This window comes from Rhododendron vialii, chromosome 7a (assembly GCF_030253575.1).
Source record: "Rhododendron vialii isolate Sample 1 chromosome 7a, ASM3025357v1".
NCBI classification, from domain to species: Eukaryota; Viridiplantae; Streptophyta; class Magnoliopsida; order Ericales; family Ericaceae; genus Rhododendron; species Rhododendron vialii.
In genome coordinates this window covers 40,818,663-40,833,664 of record NC_080563.1, presented here as the reverse complement: position 1 = coordinate 40,833,664, position 15,002 = coordinate 40,818,663, and the positions used below count along the sequence as shown (strand labels likewise).

Genomic DNA, 15,002 nt, shown 5'->3' with positions numbered 1-15,002 from the left:
TCCTAAAAGATTATAATTAATTTTTGACTTTAGGGCTCTCTTAGCCCTAAGAGATATTTGGTTCTCTAACTTTCTTAGGGCTAATCAACGAGAGCCCTATAATCAAAATTTATTTATGACCATTTAGGATAAGATGATTAGAAAAATAAAATCTTTCCAACGGTTCAAACGGATTGAAATTTAAAACACTTAATTTTTTTCTTTTACTCAGCTTTCCCACTTGTCTCTTCAAACAAAAGCAAAATTGCAACAGAAATGGCAAGCCGAAGGTGGGAGAAGGGGGATAAACAGGGGTGAAATTGTCCATTTTGAGGGGGATTAGGGGGTATACATGATGGATATCCCAAACCCTAGCCATAAGTAAGACCCCCGAATACCCTTCTCTCCGGTGTTACACAGAAGAACGTGGGATTAAGAATACCCGGCCTCAATGACTTCCCAAACCAAGGCTTAAGCCGTGGGCCTAGGCTTAAATCAGGGGTATTGTTATCATCCCTTCATAACACGGCATCCAAACGACCCCTTATAGTAGTACATTTGCGTTTAATAGTACTTGTCAAGTGTTTTCTATGGTTTTCAGTAAAAAGGGTGAGTTGGATTGAACCAGCGTAACAGCACCCCGATCAACTGGAAAGCCACCTGACCTAGAATGTTCATACTTAAGCCATAGTTGACCCGACCGAAGAGAAAATACTGATCCGTCAACACGTTCCGCCACAAGGCACCCACCGAAGTTCAAATTAAATTGAGCTCTCTCTCCCAACCACTTGGTCCCAAGTATCGAACTCAAGACCACTTGAACTACCACCTCGATCGGTGGTTGTTTGATACATGAATGCTACTCTCTCCATCCCAATTTAAGTGTCCACTGTAGTTCTGCGTGCCATTTTCAATGAATTATATCTCTCAATATATATGTATATATTATGTTTTTAAAATCATTGTTTTGTAGAAATAATTGAGATCTATCAAACAAGATCCATATTGTATATTTTTAGTAATATATATTGAGAGATATAAGCAATTCAAAATGGCACGCAAAACTGTAGTGGATACTTAAATTGGGACGGAGGGAGTATTTAGTTTTGACCACCCTACTAATTACATAAGGCTTTTTTTTTTTTGCCTTGGATAAACTGATAAACGAATTAATTTCATAAGAAAAATATAAATATAGAAGAAGAGTTGTCCAAAATGAGAAACCAGAAATAACGTGAATTAAATCGGAAAGAAGAAGGCCATGGAAAAAAATTGTCCACACAATGGACCACAGTGAGAACAAAATTAACTGTCGGGGATGATTCAGTGGAGCTAACATGCCGGTGGTCTTGCGTACCGCGGGGTTAGATTGCTTAACATCTACGGTCATCAATGATCCGGAGAGAATAGACGCGTTGGATTGGGTCAACGGAAAATGTCTGACTTTGTACTGTAACCCAATTGCTGCTCCATTTCCCAGGTAAGCTTTGATGCCACACCAGAGTGTTTTGGAACATACCCCTGCACATACCCAAAATCAAATAACCGAATAAGGATATGATTTGGAACGGAATGTATTTACTAAAGATGCATATTCACAAAGATAAATGCACAGAAAATTAAGGATTTGCCTTCTCTCCCCAAATCCGGACTACAACAAATAATCGGCACCGCTCATCTCGATAATAAATACTAGTTAAGAGTGAAAGATCCCTACCACAAATAAATTTGTCCACTAATTCGGAACAAAAAATAAAGTTTGAATGGTCGCGATTGCAAGCAGCCGAATTCAACAAAGCAAGTAATGAAATAGAAACCCATACAGTACGGGAATTTTTTTTATGCCAACCGTTAGATTTTTTTTTCTATGTGCGCAACCTTCTCTATCCTCGTTGGGTATACAGATAATCATACTTTTCATCTTCTATATTTAACCTTTCATTCAATAAAATCAAATATTGAGTGTCACGGGTCACTAACTAATGAAACAATTCATGCGAGTTTTTATTGAACCAACCTTATCTCAACCCGAATCTTTTTATAGTTTCCGGCCGGCCACCCACAAATACAAAATTCAAACAAGACATTACTCTGATGTGCCCAGAGGGCGGCAGATGAGGAATGAGTATGTGTATACCTCAAGCTTGGCCATGAGTTCATGGGCAGTTGGGGCAGAAATGATAATATGACGAGCTGAGGGGGCTATGAAACCTTCATCAACAGCCTTATCTATGAAACACAGAAGCGAGTTGTAGAACCCATCTACATTTAACAAACCCACCTGCGATACACCGTGTCAAAATTAATAACCTTCTAAACCCAAAGGAACCATTTTAATAAAATCAAAAAATTTACGAACACAATGCAACTTTAAAAAACAGTTCCAGACACCACCTTTTCCGGAGTCGTTCGATGCATGGACCCATGTGCATCGTTTGGAAATGGGGAACCCTGTTGTGGGTGTTGGTCCCATCCAGGTTGTCCATGCTCGGAAATGGATAGTTTAGATTTCATCTCGGCTGAACATATATCAGCTGTCCAGTCGAGGTAAAATCTGAGTTGTTCATTGCCGAGCATGGACGGCCCGAATTGAGACAACATGGGTGTTGTCCCCTGTACAAGGGACAGCAAGGTCCCTGGGTTTGTGCATCGAACGGCTCCAGGTGATCATGAAGTTGTGTTTTAAAGATAAAATATATTAATTAACTAGATTATTACCGGTTTATCATGAATTCCCAGTTGAGCCCAAGTGATGACTTCCAATAGTTCCTCCAGTGTTCCATACCCACCTGTAGATGAATAAAATTCGATGTTTCGGGGAATTAAATACATTATTTTACATATATGTAGATATAATTTTTGAGGTAGGTTTTTGTTTTCCCTTTTTAATTCCCCCCGCGACAGTGTATTTAAATTCTGAAAACCTGATTCCAGTGTTTCCTAAAATTTGGTTTTAGGTTGTTATTTTCAATAATAGTTTTCAAAAAGTGCTCTCAGAGTATCAGCATTAGACTCGGCCTCTGTATTTCAGGTGCATAAGTACATACAGAGAGTAAAAAATAAGTACCTGGCAAGGCTATGAATGCATCGGCTTGCCGAGCCATTTCGGCCTTTCTTTGGTGCATATCAGACACTGGTCTCACTTCTCCGACAGTCTCCCCAGTAATCTAAAAAAACAAAAAAGGGCATCTAATTACGTAGTGCTTCTAAAATACAGTAGAAAACATAAGTGTAGCATATATTTAGTGTTGACAAGTTAGACAAGGTGAAATGTGCTTGGTCACATACACTATATGAACTTCTACAACATCAACTGAAAATATTAGGAAATAGATGGATAGGTCCAGTTACCTCTCTGGGCATGAGAGTTCTTGGAATCACTCTGCAGAAATTAAGATGAAAGAAAAAAATAAAGGTGAGAAGAGTTTGAGAGAGAGAAAGAGAAGAAGAAAATGTTATGTACCTACAATTTTGTGTATACACAATGGCACACACTCATGTAAATTTGAGGACCACACGCACTAGATCGTGTCTCGAGTCGAGATCCTCTCATGTGATGATTTTTCATGTGACGACGACCTCTCATATGAGGCAAAACGGGACCGATAATGGGTCCATTTAATGAGCCAAACCGATCGGTAGTAGGTCTCAATGTGTTTAACGTCCACACCAAAATCATGAAGTTTATTGGATATCGATAAAAGCCTTGTCATTCGAGTCATATTTGTTTGAAGAGAAACAAACAGTCAAAGTCTGACCGCCTATATTTCTTATGACAAATATAATTCGTTCAAATGGATGCCAATGTCAAATAAACTTTATTCTCAAAGACTTATAAAATGAACTATCTTGATCGTCAAATGGAGCCGTGATCGATCCCGTTCTGCGTCATATGCGGACCTCACGAAGGATTATTATGACATGATTGGAGGGAATAGTAGGGAAAGTGGGTTTACCCTAACACATGGCGGCCACCATCATAGACAGCTTGGGAGACCAGACCCATCAACCCAACACTGCCTCCTCCATATACCAAGTCGATTTTCCTCTCAACCTGCCCATTTTTTGTATTAGCAATTTTCATTTAAACTAAAAACACATTATTGCAAATATGACTTTCCTTTTTTCTCAACGAAAATCAGCATTTTTAATTTAGGGTCTTTTTGGCTAAATAAGCCAATTGGTTTTTTTTTTTTTATTCAAAAAAATTCGCATCTATTAGTTTCATATCAATTTTTTGTGGATTATTTCTTCGTGATGACGAGAAGAATCGGAAAAAGAATTTTTTTTGAATAAAGACGAAAAAAATTGGCTTTTTGGATTATTTTTGTCTCTATTAAAAAAAATTGAGTTTCGATCGTAAAGATGAAAAACTAACAAATACGAAAAAATTTGAATAAGGAACAAAAAAAAAACAAAAAGCCAATTGGCTTATTAGCCAAAGAGGCCCTTAGTTATAATTAGAGTGATTTGAATCACTGTCAAATCATGAGAGTACATAGCGTCTACCCCTTTGCTACCACTGCAAAGAATACTCTTTGACACGCAATTAACGACACTGATTCTACCAAAAATTCCTTACCCTCTATTTGACAATTAAAATTAAGAAAATAACACTTCACGTTACCCTACTTGGTCCTAAACAATTCCATGAACTCCTCATCAATCTCTATCATACCTTCTTTTTTAATTCACTACTTGCACCGGTTAATCCTACACCAATAAAAAACAAAAACCCAAATAATTTGTTTTTCTGAGGTGCTTCGGAATAGCCCAAATAATTTGTTTTGGTTTGGGTTTTGAGGCAGTTTTTTGAGGTAATAAATGAAGAAAGATAGATAAAAAAATAAGAGTAATAATTGAAAAAACAACTTATTAGGAATAGTGCGGAGAGAGAGGGGGTTGGTTTTAAAGACCCAAATCGAACTATTCGATCACTTGACCCCGTTTGTTTTGGGATTTTGGATTTGGATTATAGGTAATGAGTATATAGAGAAATAGAGTAACGATCGAAAATAGGAATAATAATTAGAGAGAGATAAAGAGAAAATTAAGAGTAATTATTGAAAAGAAATAAGATAATAATTAAAATCTAAAATCCAAAACCCAAAACAAACGGACCAAGTTCCTTAATGCTTCTGGGTTTTTTTTTCCAAAAACTGATTCAAACTATAAAAGTCTATTCAATCAATTCAACGCTATGGGATAGATAGAAACTTGGAAGAGAACCCTGCCTCTGCTCTGTGTTTGTATAAGTACAAAGAGAAAGGCCTTATATATATCATCTTCCTCCCCTTTCAAGTTTGAAACTTGCTAGGTGCTACCATCTTTTGTAAGGTTAGCCATCACGTAAGGAAATTGTCCAGACTTTAATGTTTTTCCGCTAGTGGACGGTGGAATTAGTCTGAGATAAGCCAAGGTGCATCTAAGCTGACCGGACACCCTAAAATAAAAAATGAAAAAAAGAAGAAGAGAAAGTAGCGGCGGCGGCGGTGGTACCAGTTCTTTTCCGAGCTGTATAGCGGCGAGTTGGTAGCTCGGCTTGTTGCCGGGGCTGCTGCCGCAGAAAACGCATACTCGCTTGAATCTTGATCTTGTCTGCGGTGTTTGGTGGTGGTTTTCCATAAGAAGGAAGTTATATGTCTCGGTTTTTTTTTGCTTCAATTGGGGAATCCAGAGAGAGAGAGAGAGAGAGAGAGAGTAGTTTGTTGGTTGGTTGGTTATGACCGTGTGGGGATCTATGTGGGCTGTGAGCAGAGCAGTCAGCAGAATTCTTGTCTGTTTGGGAAACAGAAAGGCCAAAAGTGAGAGAATGAGGGCGGAGAGAAATGGTGCTATTCGGGGCCCTTTTTATATGAATCTAAAGTGTCTATCCAATGACGACTCCTACACCTGGCAAAGTTTTGCTTTTCTTTTTTTAGAGATATACATGGGTGGTATTCGGACGCCGTCACATGGTGCCGTAGAAATGTGTGATGGATAGAGGTATATTGAGGCATCACGTGGCAGTGTCCTAAAACCACCAATGTATAATCCCGCAAAAATGTATGATGGACAAGGGTATTGGAGTACTACATGACGGTGTTCCAATATCGCCAAATATATTTTCGCACCCATAGACCCTCCAAGATTCATGTGGAACAACTCCAAACATAAGTGTTTCTGAATCCGTGTCCGGAAATTTTTCTTCTTTCTTTTTTTCTTGCATGTCACAAGTGTTTTTTCGGTAATTTTTATTGGCTAAAGAGACCAAAAAAAAAACTTACAGGTTCACCCATCTATCTTAGTTACATGATTTTTCAAAATGTCTTGCGTTCTCGCTTTCAATTCTCGTATTGTAATCATGTTTTCAAGTCTCACTCTTGCGGATTTTATAGTAAGTTAAAATGTGTTTCAAAAATGCTTTCACGTTCGCCCGTGCTCACCCTTGTGCATGCGATTATTTGACTTAACCCATCCCACACAAATATTGGGGTGACCTGTCCTCCATATTTCATCATTTCATACCTCTTTACACGTGGGTTTTGTACTGAGCCTGAAATTATGATTTGAACAATTCACTTCCGTCACAGAATATTGTCCCGTCATACTACACTACTATCTTTAGAAGACCTTACTGCACTTATATCGAGACCAAAGATAAAGTCATATCACATGTGAACGGAGTTAGAAGTTATTTAACTAGACGGCTTCTATCAAGACTCGAACCTGAGCTTTTTCCAATCAGACTTGAGTTTCCACCGCTAAACAGCCTAAACCAACCACTCGTTTTTCCATTATCTTATATGGGCGGTGACATCTCACTTTCAAAGCAGATTATGAATTTCATGGGCCACGGAAATATGGACCAACCTCATGGATGATGGCAGATGGATCAATGCCTATGACGGCCATCACACGTCTTAAGTGTGCCCGGAGGGCCAACACGCTCGGCCGTGCTGGTTTCCAGTTCTAATCAAAACTCATAAAACGGGAGAGAGAATAACTTATTCACCGCTCCCTCCAATCTCAGCAATCCATTTCGAAAATCAATAGTTCGGATCGATTTACAAAAACTATTCACGAGAGTAGTTTTTTCAAAATTCGAACCGTCCAAAACACATTTGAACGCGCGCGATTGAGCGCCGTAAGTTATTTTCACGGCTCCGCCGTAATCAAATTTTTCTCAAAACGGAATTAAATCCGGAGAAGTTTAGCCTTGTGTTCAAGGCATTATGCTTGGTTCGTCTTCTCACTCGAACCCACAATTAAACGGTTAGGTTAAACAACTTATTGAATAAAATATGGGAATGTAGCATTCATAATTTTCATCATATTATTTAACACTCATCAGTAATTTCAATCCGAAGGAGTTGGCCTAGTAGTCAAAGACCGAGACTTAAAATGTTTGTTTCCTCTTAAGGTCTTGGTTTTGACACTTTTCTAATGCTATCAACTTATTTGGAGCAGTTCATATTGGGACCCTGACAAGTGGGCAGTGGAATTTGTCCTCCAAGATCGACTAGTCGAGGCACACATCAACTCGTCCGGACGCGTGAGCTAGGAGGGAACAAACCTTTCAGCCAATCAAATATCATCCGTAGTTCCATCAATTTGGAATGACCTTATTAGATTTATACACATTGAATTAAGTTGTTTCAGTCAAAACTGATTAGGACTGCATTTTCTAATTAATGACATAAAGAGAAAGGTATACCGACTCTTTCACCCGGATCCGGGGACGCTGCCGAGCGGCATCCCTGCAAAGCGGAGCCATACAGACAATTTGACCGTTCATCTCGGCACAGACGACTTAGATTGAATCTGAACACATACAAATCTAAGCCATCAATTGCTCGGCAAAGATACGAGCCGTCAATTACCGAGATGAATAGCCAAATCAGCCGCTTTACACCCGCTTGGCATCATCCCCATTCCCCCCTCTCTCGGCAATTTTTAGCAAAAATTCAAACGAATGTACGGTGAACAAGGGAATGTGTCTTCTTCGATCGGTTCTTCTTCCTTTAGTAACACGGCAACAAATTTGTTTATACATGGTCAATGGAGACGTTAATTAACTATCCACAATATTCAACAGAGCAAATTAAGACCAGTACTTTATCTTCCAAAATTTCAAGAAAATTAAGCTACGTTTACCTATATGCAATGCATAGCTTTTGAAAATTAAGGGTTTTAGCATGAAAGTATTAGTACTATTACGACGTCGGCGTGCGCTCATAGTCATTTTTAATTAATGTCTCTCTTCGTTCGTAGACAAGGACTTTCGAACCGAACCACGTATATCTTCGTCCTGTTGTGTTGTGCGCGTCTCCTATATATTTTCTTGATTTGGCAGTTTGTTTTCTATTTTCTTGATTTGGAAGTTTGTTTTCTATTTTCTATCTATATCAAGTGCTTTTGAAAAGGTTTTAGCACAAAAGCATTACAAGGTCGGCGTGCACTCATAGTCATTTTAATGTCTACCTATCTTTGTCCGTAGAAGTAGGCTTTCGAACCGAACCACATCTATCTTCGTCCTGTTGTGCGTATTTTCTATATATCTCTCGATTCGGTAGTTTGTTTTCTAATCTCTAGATTCGGTAGTTTGTAAAATAACATGCACAATTGGACCACGAAATGAGATGCATGCTGTGTTTTCTATTCCTAGTGTTTTCCATGATGATGTGTTTTTTTTTTTTTTTCTTGATTTGATTCTTTGTCACAATAATTAAATATAATCAAACATTAGATAATTGAATATTCTTCAACTCTTCAAATCTAATTCAACGGTTCTTATCCAATCAAAAAGCTTTACCAAAAACTCATCTCACATGGTTTGGTGGCTGCTGCTGCCTCGGGTTCCGATCCGGGGTCATACTGAAGTGTTATTAAATTCAACATGAGGGTCACATAGCAAATAGAAAAATTCCAAGAGGGGTCATCTATTGGCTGTTTCTTTCTTCGAGTTCAATCAACATATCCCTTTCAAATATATAGTACTACTTTTTATACACCTCCTTCCAACCGGGATGCTAAACGAGCCAAACAAACCGAGCTAGGGGACAAGTCGATGTCAAATAAAATGAGTCTTGAAAATATGTCCGTGCTTAACTTGTATAGGGGACAAGTCGATGTCAAATAAACTTTAAACAAATCAAATATGAGTCGATCTCAGGTAGCTTGAATTTTTAGATGATGCGAATCTTTCATTTGATAAGACTTGTCGAGACGTTTAACCATGTCAAAAATCAGCATGGTCGGATATCAATTGACAAATGTTCACTTTATATTTATCTTAATATGTGTTTTCTTTTTTAATATAAATTCTAATGTTATATATATTGATCAATTTTTTATGGATGTTTACTTAGATATTGTTAAATTTCTTAACGAATGTTTCAAAATTAATAATTTTGATCATCGAAATAGACCCAAGACAGAACCAAAAATATCAAAATGGACCAGTGTCACTTCTCAATCTATGGAGGATCCAGTCGATCTCTTCATTTACTTCTCATACCATCCATTTGTCTTAGGGTTGTTTCAACTAAAAGAAATCAAGTGGCTTATTTGTCTTTATTTTAATTTTTTTTTCACCAGTGAATTTTTTTTTTTCAAATTTTTGTAAATTATTGATTCGTCCCGACAAGAGGAGGAAAAGTAAAAAATTATAATCCAAGTGGAGGTGGGGGAGCTAATCAAAACAAGGGTGGCGATGTGGATAAAGACTAAATTCAACATCATCAAAATCTACACAGTGGAGGCTTCTAAGGTTTTCTTAGATGATATTCGAAAATTGAGATTGTAATCTAGTATTGAGGTGTTTTATCCAACCGTTGGTTAGATGTTTTCTTATGTTTTCTTTTTTGCATCCTAGTACTTGTCGCTATGGTGTTTTTCCCCTTGATGTACTCCTTTCGAGTTTTTATAAAAAGTTTCGTTTGCCAATAAAAAAATAAAAAACTAAAATTTTCTTGAATAAAAATAAAAAGACAAATTTATTAGCTTTTTTGTCTTTATTCAAAAAATTATGAGTTTCTATTTATTTTTCCGATTTCTCTCATCAAGACGAATCAATAATCAACAAAGATTTGATAGAAAATTTATTGATGCATAAAAAATTTTAATAAAGACAAAAAAAAAAGAAGAAGAAGAAGAAGAAGAAGAAGAAGAGCTACTTGGCTTATTTTTACCAAAACAGCCCTTAATACATTATAGGGCCCTACATTATATGGGTTTCCAAGCAATCAATGAGTCTGACTGAATGAGCTGGAATGACATTCTAAAGACCTTTTTTTAATGTGTTTCCCCTAAAAAGAGGGTTTCAATCTTGACAAACTACAGTTTTTTTATACCAAAAAAACGTATATACTAATCATTTAGATGGTGTTTATGTTAATGTCGACGTGGTTTAAAAAACAAAAAATAATCTCACAAAGATATACTTTCCTTTGTGTGAAAGGTTAAGATTCACTTTAGATAAAAAGAAAAATGGAAATGGTATATAGCTACTTAAATATACATTTGATGTTAATGACGTGGTTTAAAAAACAACAATAATCTCGCAAAGATATACTTTCTTGTGTGAAAGGTTACGATCCACATTAGATAGATAAAAATGAAAAATGGAAATGGTATAGCTATTTAAATACAATATTCGATGGACACAACACTCAAAAGTTTAAGATTTTAGGTAGATGTTATAAATTAAAACTTTAGATGAACTATCCTGCCCCTACATAAACGTATGATTTTCAAACACGACATAGGAAAACCAGAAATTATGAGTGTGGACTAAAAAGTCTTTCCTCGACGGATTAGACTCGACAGGATTATCCCTAACACATTTTTTGTATGCAAGAAGTTAACGCTTGATTTTGTCCACGAAAGTATATGGTGCCTACCAAGTCCACCACCGCCCCCACTTGCTCCTAACACTTTGGAAGGTACGTAGAAGAAGCAAAAAAACCTAACCACATACCACCCAAGAAAAAAGTAGGATTAGGATTATGCATTTGGATTCTAGTGGGTGCTGGTGAGGGTTAGAGCACGTCAATGACGAAGTCTTTTTCTTTTCTTTTGAAGTCTTATAATCTGATGCAATGGGTATTTTAGTACTTTTCAGTTGGTTAGTCAGATTTTGGTGACAAAAAGCTATATATATACTTTAGAAAAACATGCTTATATAATATTATTATTATGTCCATCGCCGGATTGTATGACTTTGAGTCTCCATTTGGCTCAAGAATATTTGTGAAAGCTAACCTTAATACCATTTGGTTTTTGAGAGAGGAAGATGTCATGGAAGCAAGAAAAAATATTTGGGTTTTTTTTTTTTTTTTGGAAGAACCGTAAGAAATATATATAGACAAGGCAAACTGTTTAACAGCAAATACAACCCAAAAAATATTTTTTCCGTTTCAAAAAAAAAAAAAAATACAACCCAAATAAAGCTAGACAGATAACATGAGAATCCAACCCAAAAATAGAGCTACAATTGAAATGGAAAAGCAGCACTGGCTCTATGCAAAAACTGGTGATCTCCTGCAGCTGTGGGGTGCGTAAAGCGCTGCAATGCCCGCTTTGCCAGACAGTGGGCTTCATTGTTGTCTTTGCTGTCAATATTTGTGTTTTATGTATTTTTAGTGATCACAAATTTAGTTGGTCTTTCATTTATTTTGGCTCCGTACGAATGGTTTATATCTTGCACTCTCCAGATTCTCTGGGTGTTTATCATGTAATCTGTTTGGGTTGATCTCTTATCAATTCTCGGACTTAAAAAGCATCTGATTGATGTGGGGTAGGGTGCCGACCTAGTTGAGATATTACTCACACGTTGTGATGCTATCTTTTCTTGTCCTTAATCTTGATGTACTCCATTACCGTGATTAATAAAATTCATTTTTTCGCCGTACAAAAACATATATATGGTATTATATGTTATAAACATCATATGATGTGGCTTATATCACATAGATTGGGTTGAAGTCTCCATGGGGCTAAACCTATTTTTTAGGTTTGGAGCACGCAATGGGCTAAACCTATTTTTTAGGTTTGGAGCACACAATGGGACACATGTGACATAGGTGCATAAGGATAATGCGTTTAGCCTAGAAAGTAGTAGAGATTTCTAGAGGCATCGTATCAGAAAAACTTCCTTGACCAATTCGATAGACCAAGAAAACAATTGTAGCAGCTGCAACAGGAGCTGCATATGCAACAATAATCCAAGGTCGCATGCCCAAACGGAAACTAAGTTCCCACTCATGACCCATATAACAAGCTACAACAAGTAAGAAATGTAAAACAATTAGCTCATGAGGACCGCGTTGGCCTTGACGTAGGCGCTACAGGAGCTTCTGCAGATTGAATTGGAGGGCACTGGATTTTAAACTCTCTCTCTCTCTCTCTCTCTCTCTCTGAATTTGAGCCGTTCATGTACACTTTAAGAATCTTTTCTTTATATATTCCCTTTGTCCCTAGCACTCCTCAACTTTATTTGCCTATTCTTTTGTGTAACTGAAGAAATTAATGGACTATCTACCTAATTGTCTCCAAGTCGTGCGACTAGATTGAATTGGAGGGCACTAGATTTTAAACTCTCTCTCTCTCTCTCTCTCTCTCTCTCTCTCTCTCTCTCTCTCTCTCTCTCTCTCTCTCTCCTTCCTTTATTTTACAACCGCGTGAAAGTTGATGCTTTGCCAAGCGGATTTTTGTGTTCCCACCTACTAATTTAAAAAAGAAAACAAATCAAGAATCGTTTCTTATATGGATTCTTGTCTAGAAAACATTCTTAGAGATGTAGTGTGAATCACTTAAATTAAATAAATGTGGGCTGAAGATTTCAAATATGGAAATGCAATTGTAAAGCCTGAAGCTATAATTGGACACAGAGAGACTCGTACATTTGTGCGATCTAGAAAAGATACTGGGAAATTGTATAAAAGACGCTAAAATTTCGCCCTTTCAACAAAGAAAACAAGTCAAAAAAAGAAAATGGAGTTAGATCAGGATTTTACCTAATTAAAGTAATGAGACCTTGCATTTAAGATCAGGATGTAACCTAATTAAAGAAATTAGAACTCTCATTCACGATGAGGATTTAACCCAAGGCAACCATCTAAAACACACCCCAATGAAATAGAGCTGAACGCAATTTAGTTAGAAAATACACTGTTGAATATTTTGATTTCTTTACTAAGCTAATGATGCCCAGTCGACTTGTTTTCTTAACAAAGCTGTCAAAAGCGTCCGAGTTCTCCAAATTGAACGGTTCATATCATGTTTTTGAGATCGGGACAAGGCCCCCGTTGTCCATGAAATCAACCCCTAGGTCAACATATATTTCCAATCCCAACCAAAACTCATACCATATCTAGTGAAGAGATAAGTCCTCTCTATGGCCTAGAAGAATAAATTTAGTTTGTCACAAAGGGTCCCAAAATTTCCTCAGCATCCGACAACCATAAGCTGTGACTCCGGTGCACACGCTTGGCTGATTGATCCAATTTAACTCCCTCAGCTCCCCTCTTCAATTTTGAGGTTGCCCTACTTACAACCAAGACCCTATTAAATGAACGTCAACATAATTACCCTCCAGATGTGTAGATAAATAACTTGGGAAGCAAAAGTATCAACTAAGAGACAACAAAGCAAAGTAGGGCTTGTTCGTTTCGGGCCTCAAAACTCATGTGTACGGTTTCCAATAAATTCTCTCTATTTCTCTCCACTCATTACTCCAAAAAATCTTTAACAAAACCCAAACCGAATAGGGTCTAAGTGATCTCACCACTGCTGCTGTTGCAGAACCCACGAATTAGTCCCCAAAGTAGAATGAATCCGCGGGTCAAGCACCCTTTTCTTCTTAAGGAGAGGGTCTTAACTACCTCATTGCTATGGAGGAAGGAGAGGAGGAGGAGGAGGGTCTAGCTGGGGAAGGGAGGATGGGGGAGGAGAGAGAGATGGGAAGAAGAAGAGGGGGCAAGGGCTAGGGCTGCAAACGAACCGAGCCGCTCACGAGCGGCTCGTGACTCGGCTCGCTAACGGCTCGTTCAAGCTCGGTTCATCAAGCAAATGAACGAGCTCGAGCCACTTGATGCTCGGCTTGTTGAGCTTGCGAGCTGCCATATACAGTACATACATATACCAAACGAGCCATTCGAGCCGAGCTTGAGCTCGAGCTTGCATATATATATATATATATATACACACACATACATACATATACCAATACCCATACATGTACTGAACGAGCCATTCGAGCCGAGCCGAGCCAAGCTCGAGCTTTTGAATATATATTCGAGCCGAGTTCGAGCCCACATATTTCAGCTCGATTCGAGCTCAAGCCGAGCTCGAGCTGAGGAAAACTAAGGCGAGCCGAGCTCAAGCAAGGCAAAACTCAGCTCAACTCGGCTCATTTGCAGCCCTAGGCAAGGCTAAGAGGATAGTCAACTGAAAGGGGACAGGGAAAAAGAGGCCCAACAGTTCGTTTGATTAGAGTGAAACTGATGGAGCATACAATAAAGAGATACTACTCCTTTCAGCGTTATTCATTTGAGCACGATTACTTAGTTTTCACTTTCTTGCCAAAAACACGAGATCTTATTTTTTTGTGAAACTTGTCATCTCGTGTAACACTTCTCATTTTTATACTGTATACTACTTCAATATACTAAAGACAACTTAGTAACAATGCTTATTTTCTAGCAGAATTCTTACAGTACCTTTATTCTTAATCAAACACACATAAGCGAATAATTTTTTTCTTCACTTTCTCTCATTTTCACTTTCCATCTTAAATTATTTCTAAACAAAAGGACCCTCGGAGAGCTCTCTCTCATTTTCAACTTCCACCATAATTTTCTTTCAAAACAAATGGACCCTCGTAGAAGCTCTCTTTAGAAAAGCTCTCAAAGTGTCTCAGACCACTACTAGTCCTAGTAATCTCTCTCCACTTCAAGATCCTGTCATTTGTTGAGACATAAAAGACATTAATATTTTAATCCAAACCATTCATTATGTAATCTTTAAAATCAAGTAGATAG

General features: G+C 37.7%; 1 protein-coding gene across 1 annotated transcript; it reads right to left on the bottom strand.

Annotated features, from left to right (window-relative positions):
• Nucleotides 1–1,134: 1,134 nt before the first annotated feature.
• LOC131334453 (cytokinin riboside 5'-monophosphate phosphoribohydrolase LOG1-like) lies at nt 1,135–5,809 on the bottom strand. Its single transcript, XM_058369470.1, has 7 exons — nt 5,479–5,809; nt 3,936–4,033; nt 3,331–3,361; nt 3,047–3,146; nt 2,698–2,768; nt 2,117–2,260; nt 1,135–1,500 (listed from the first exon to the last, which is right to left on the bottom strand). Exons 1-7 carry the CDS (start codon nt 5,602–5,604, stop codon nt 1,405–1,407), a joined length of 666 nt encoding a protein of 221 aa, XP_058225453.1. The 5' UTR covers nt 5,605–5,809; the 3' UTR covers nt 1,135–1,404.
• Nucleotides 5,810–15,002: the final 9,193 nt, after the last annotated feature.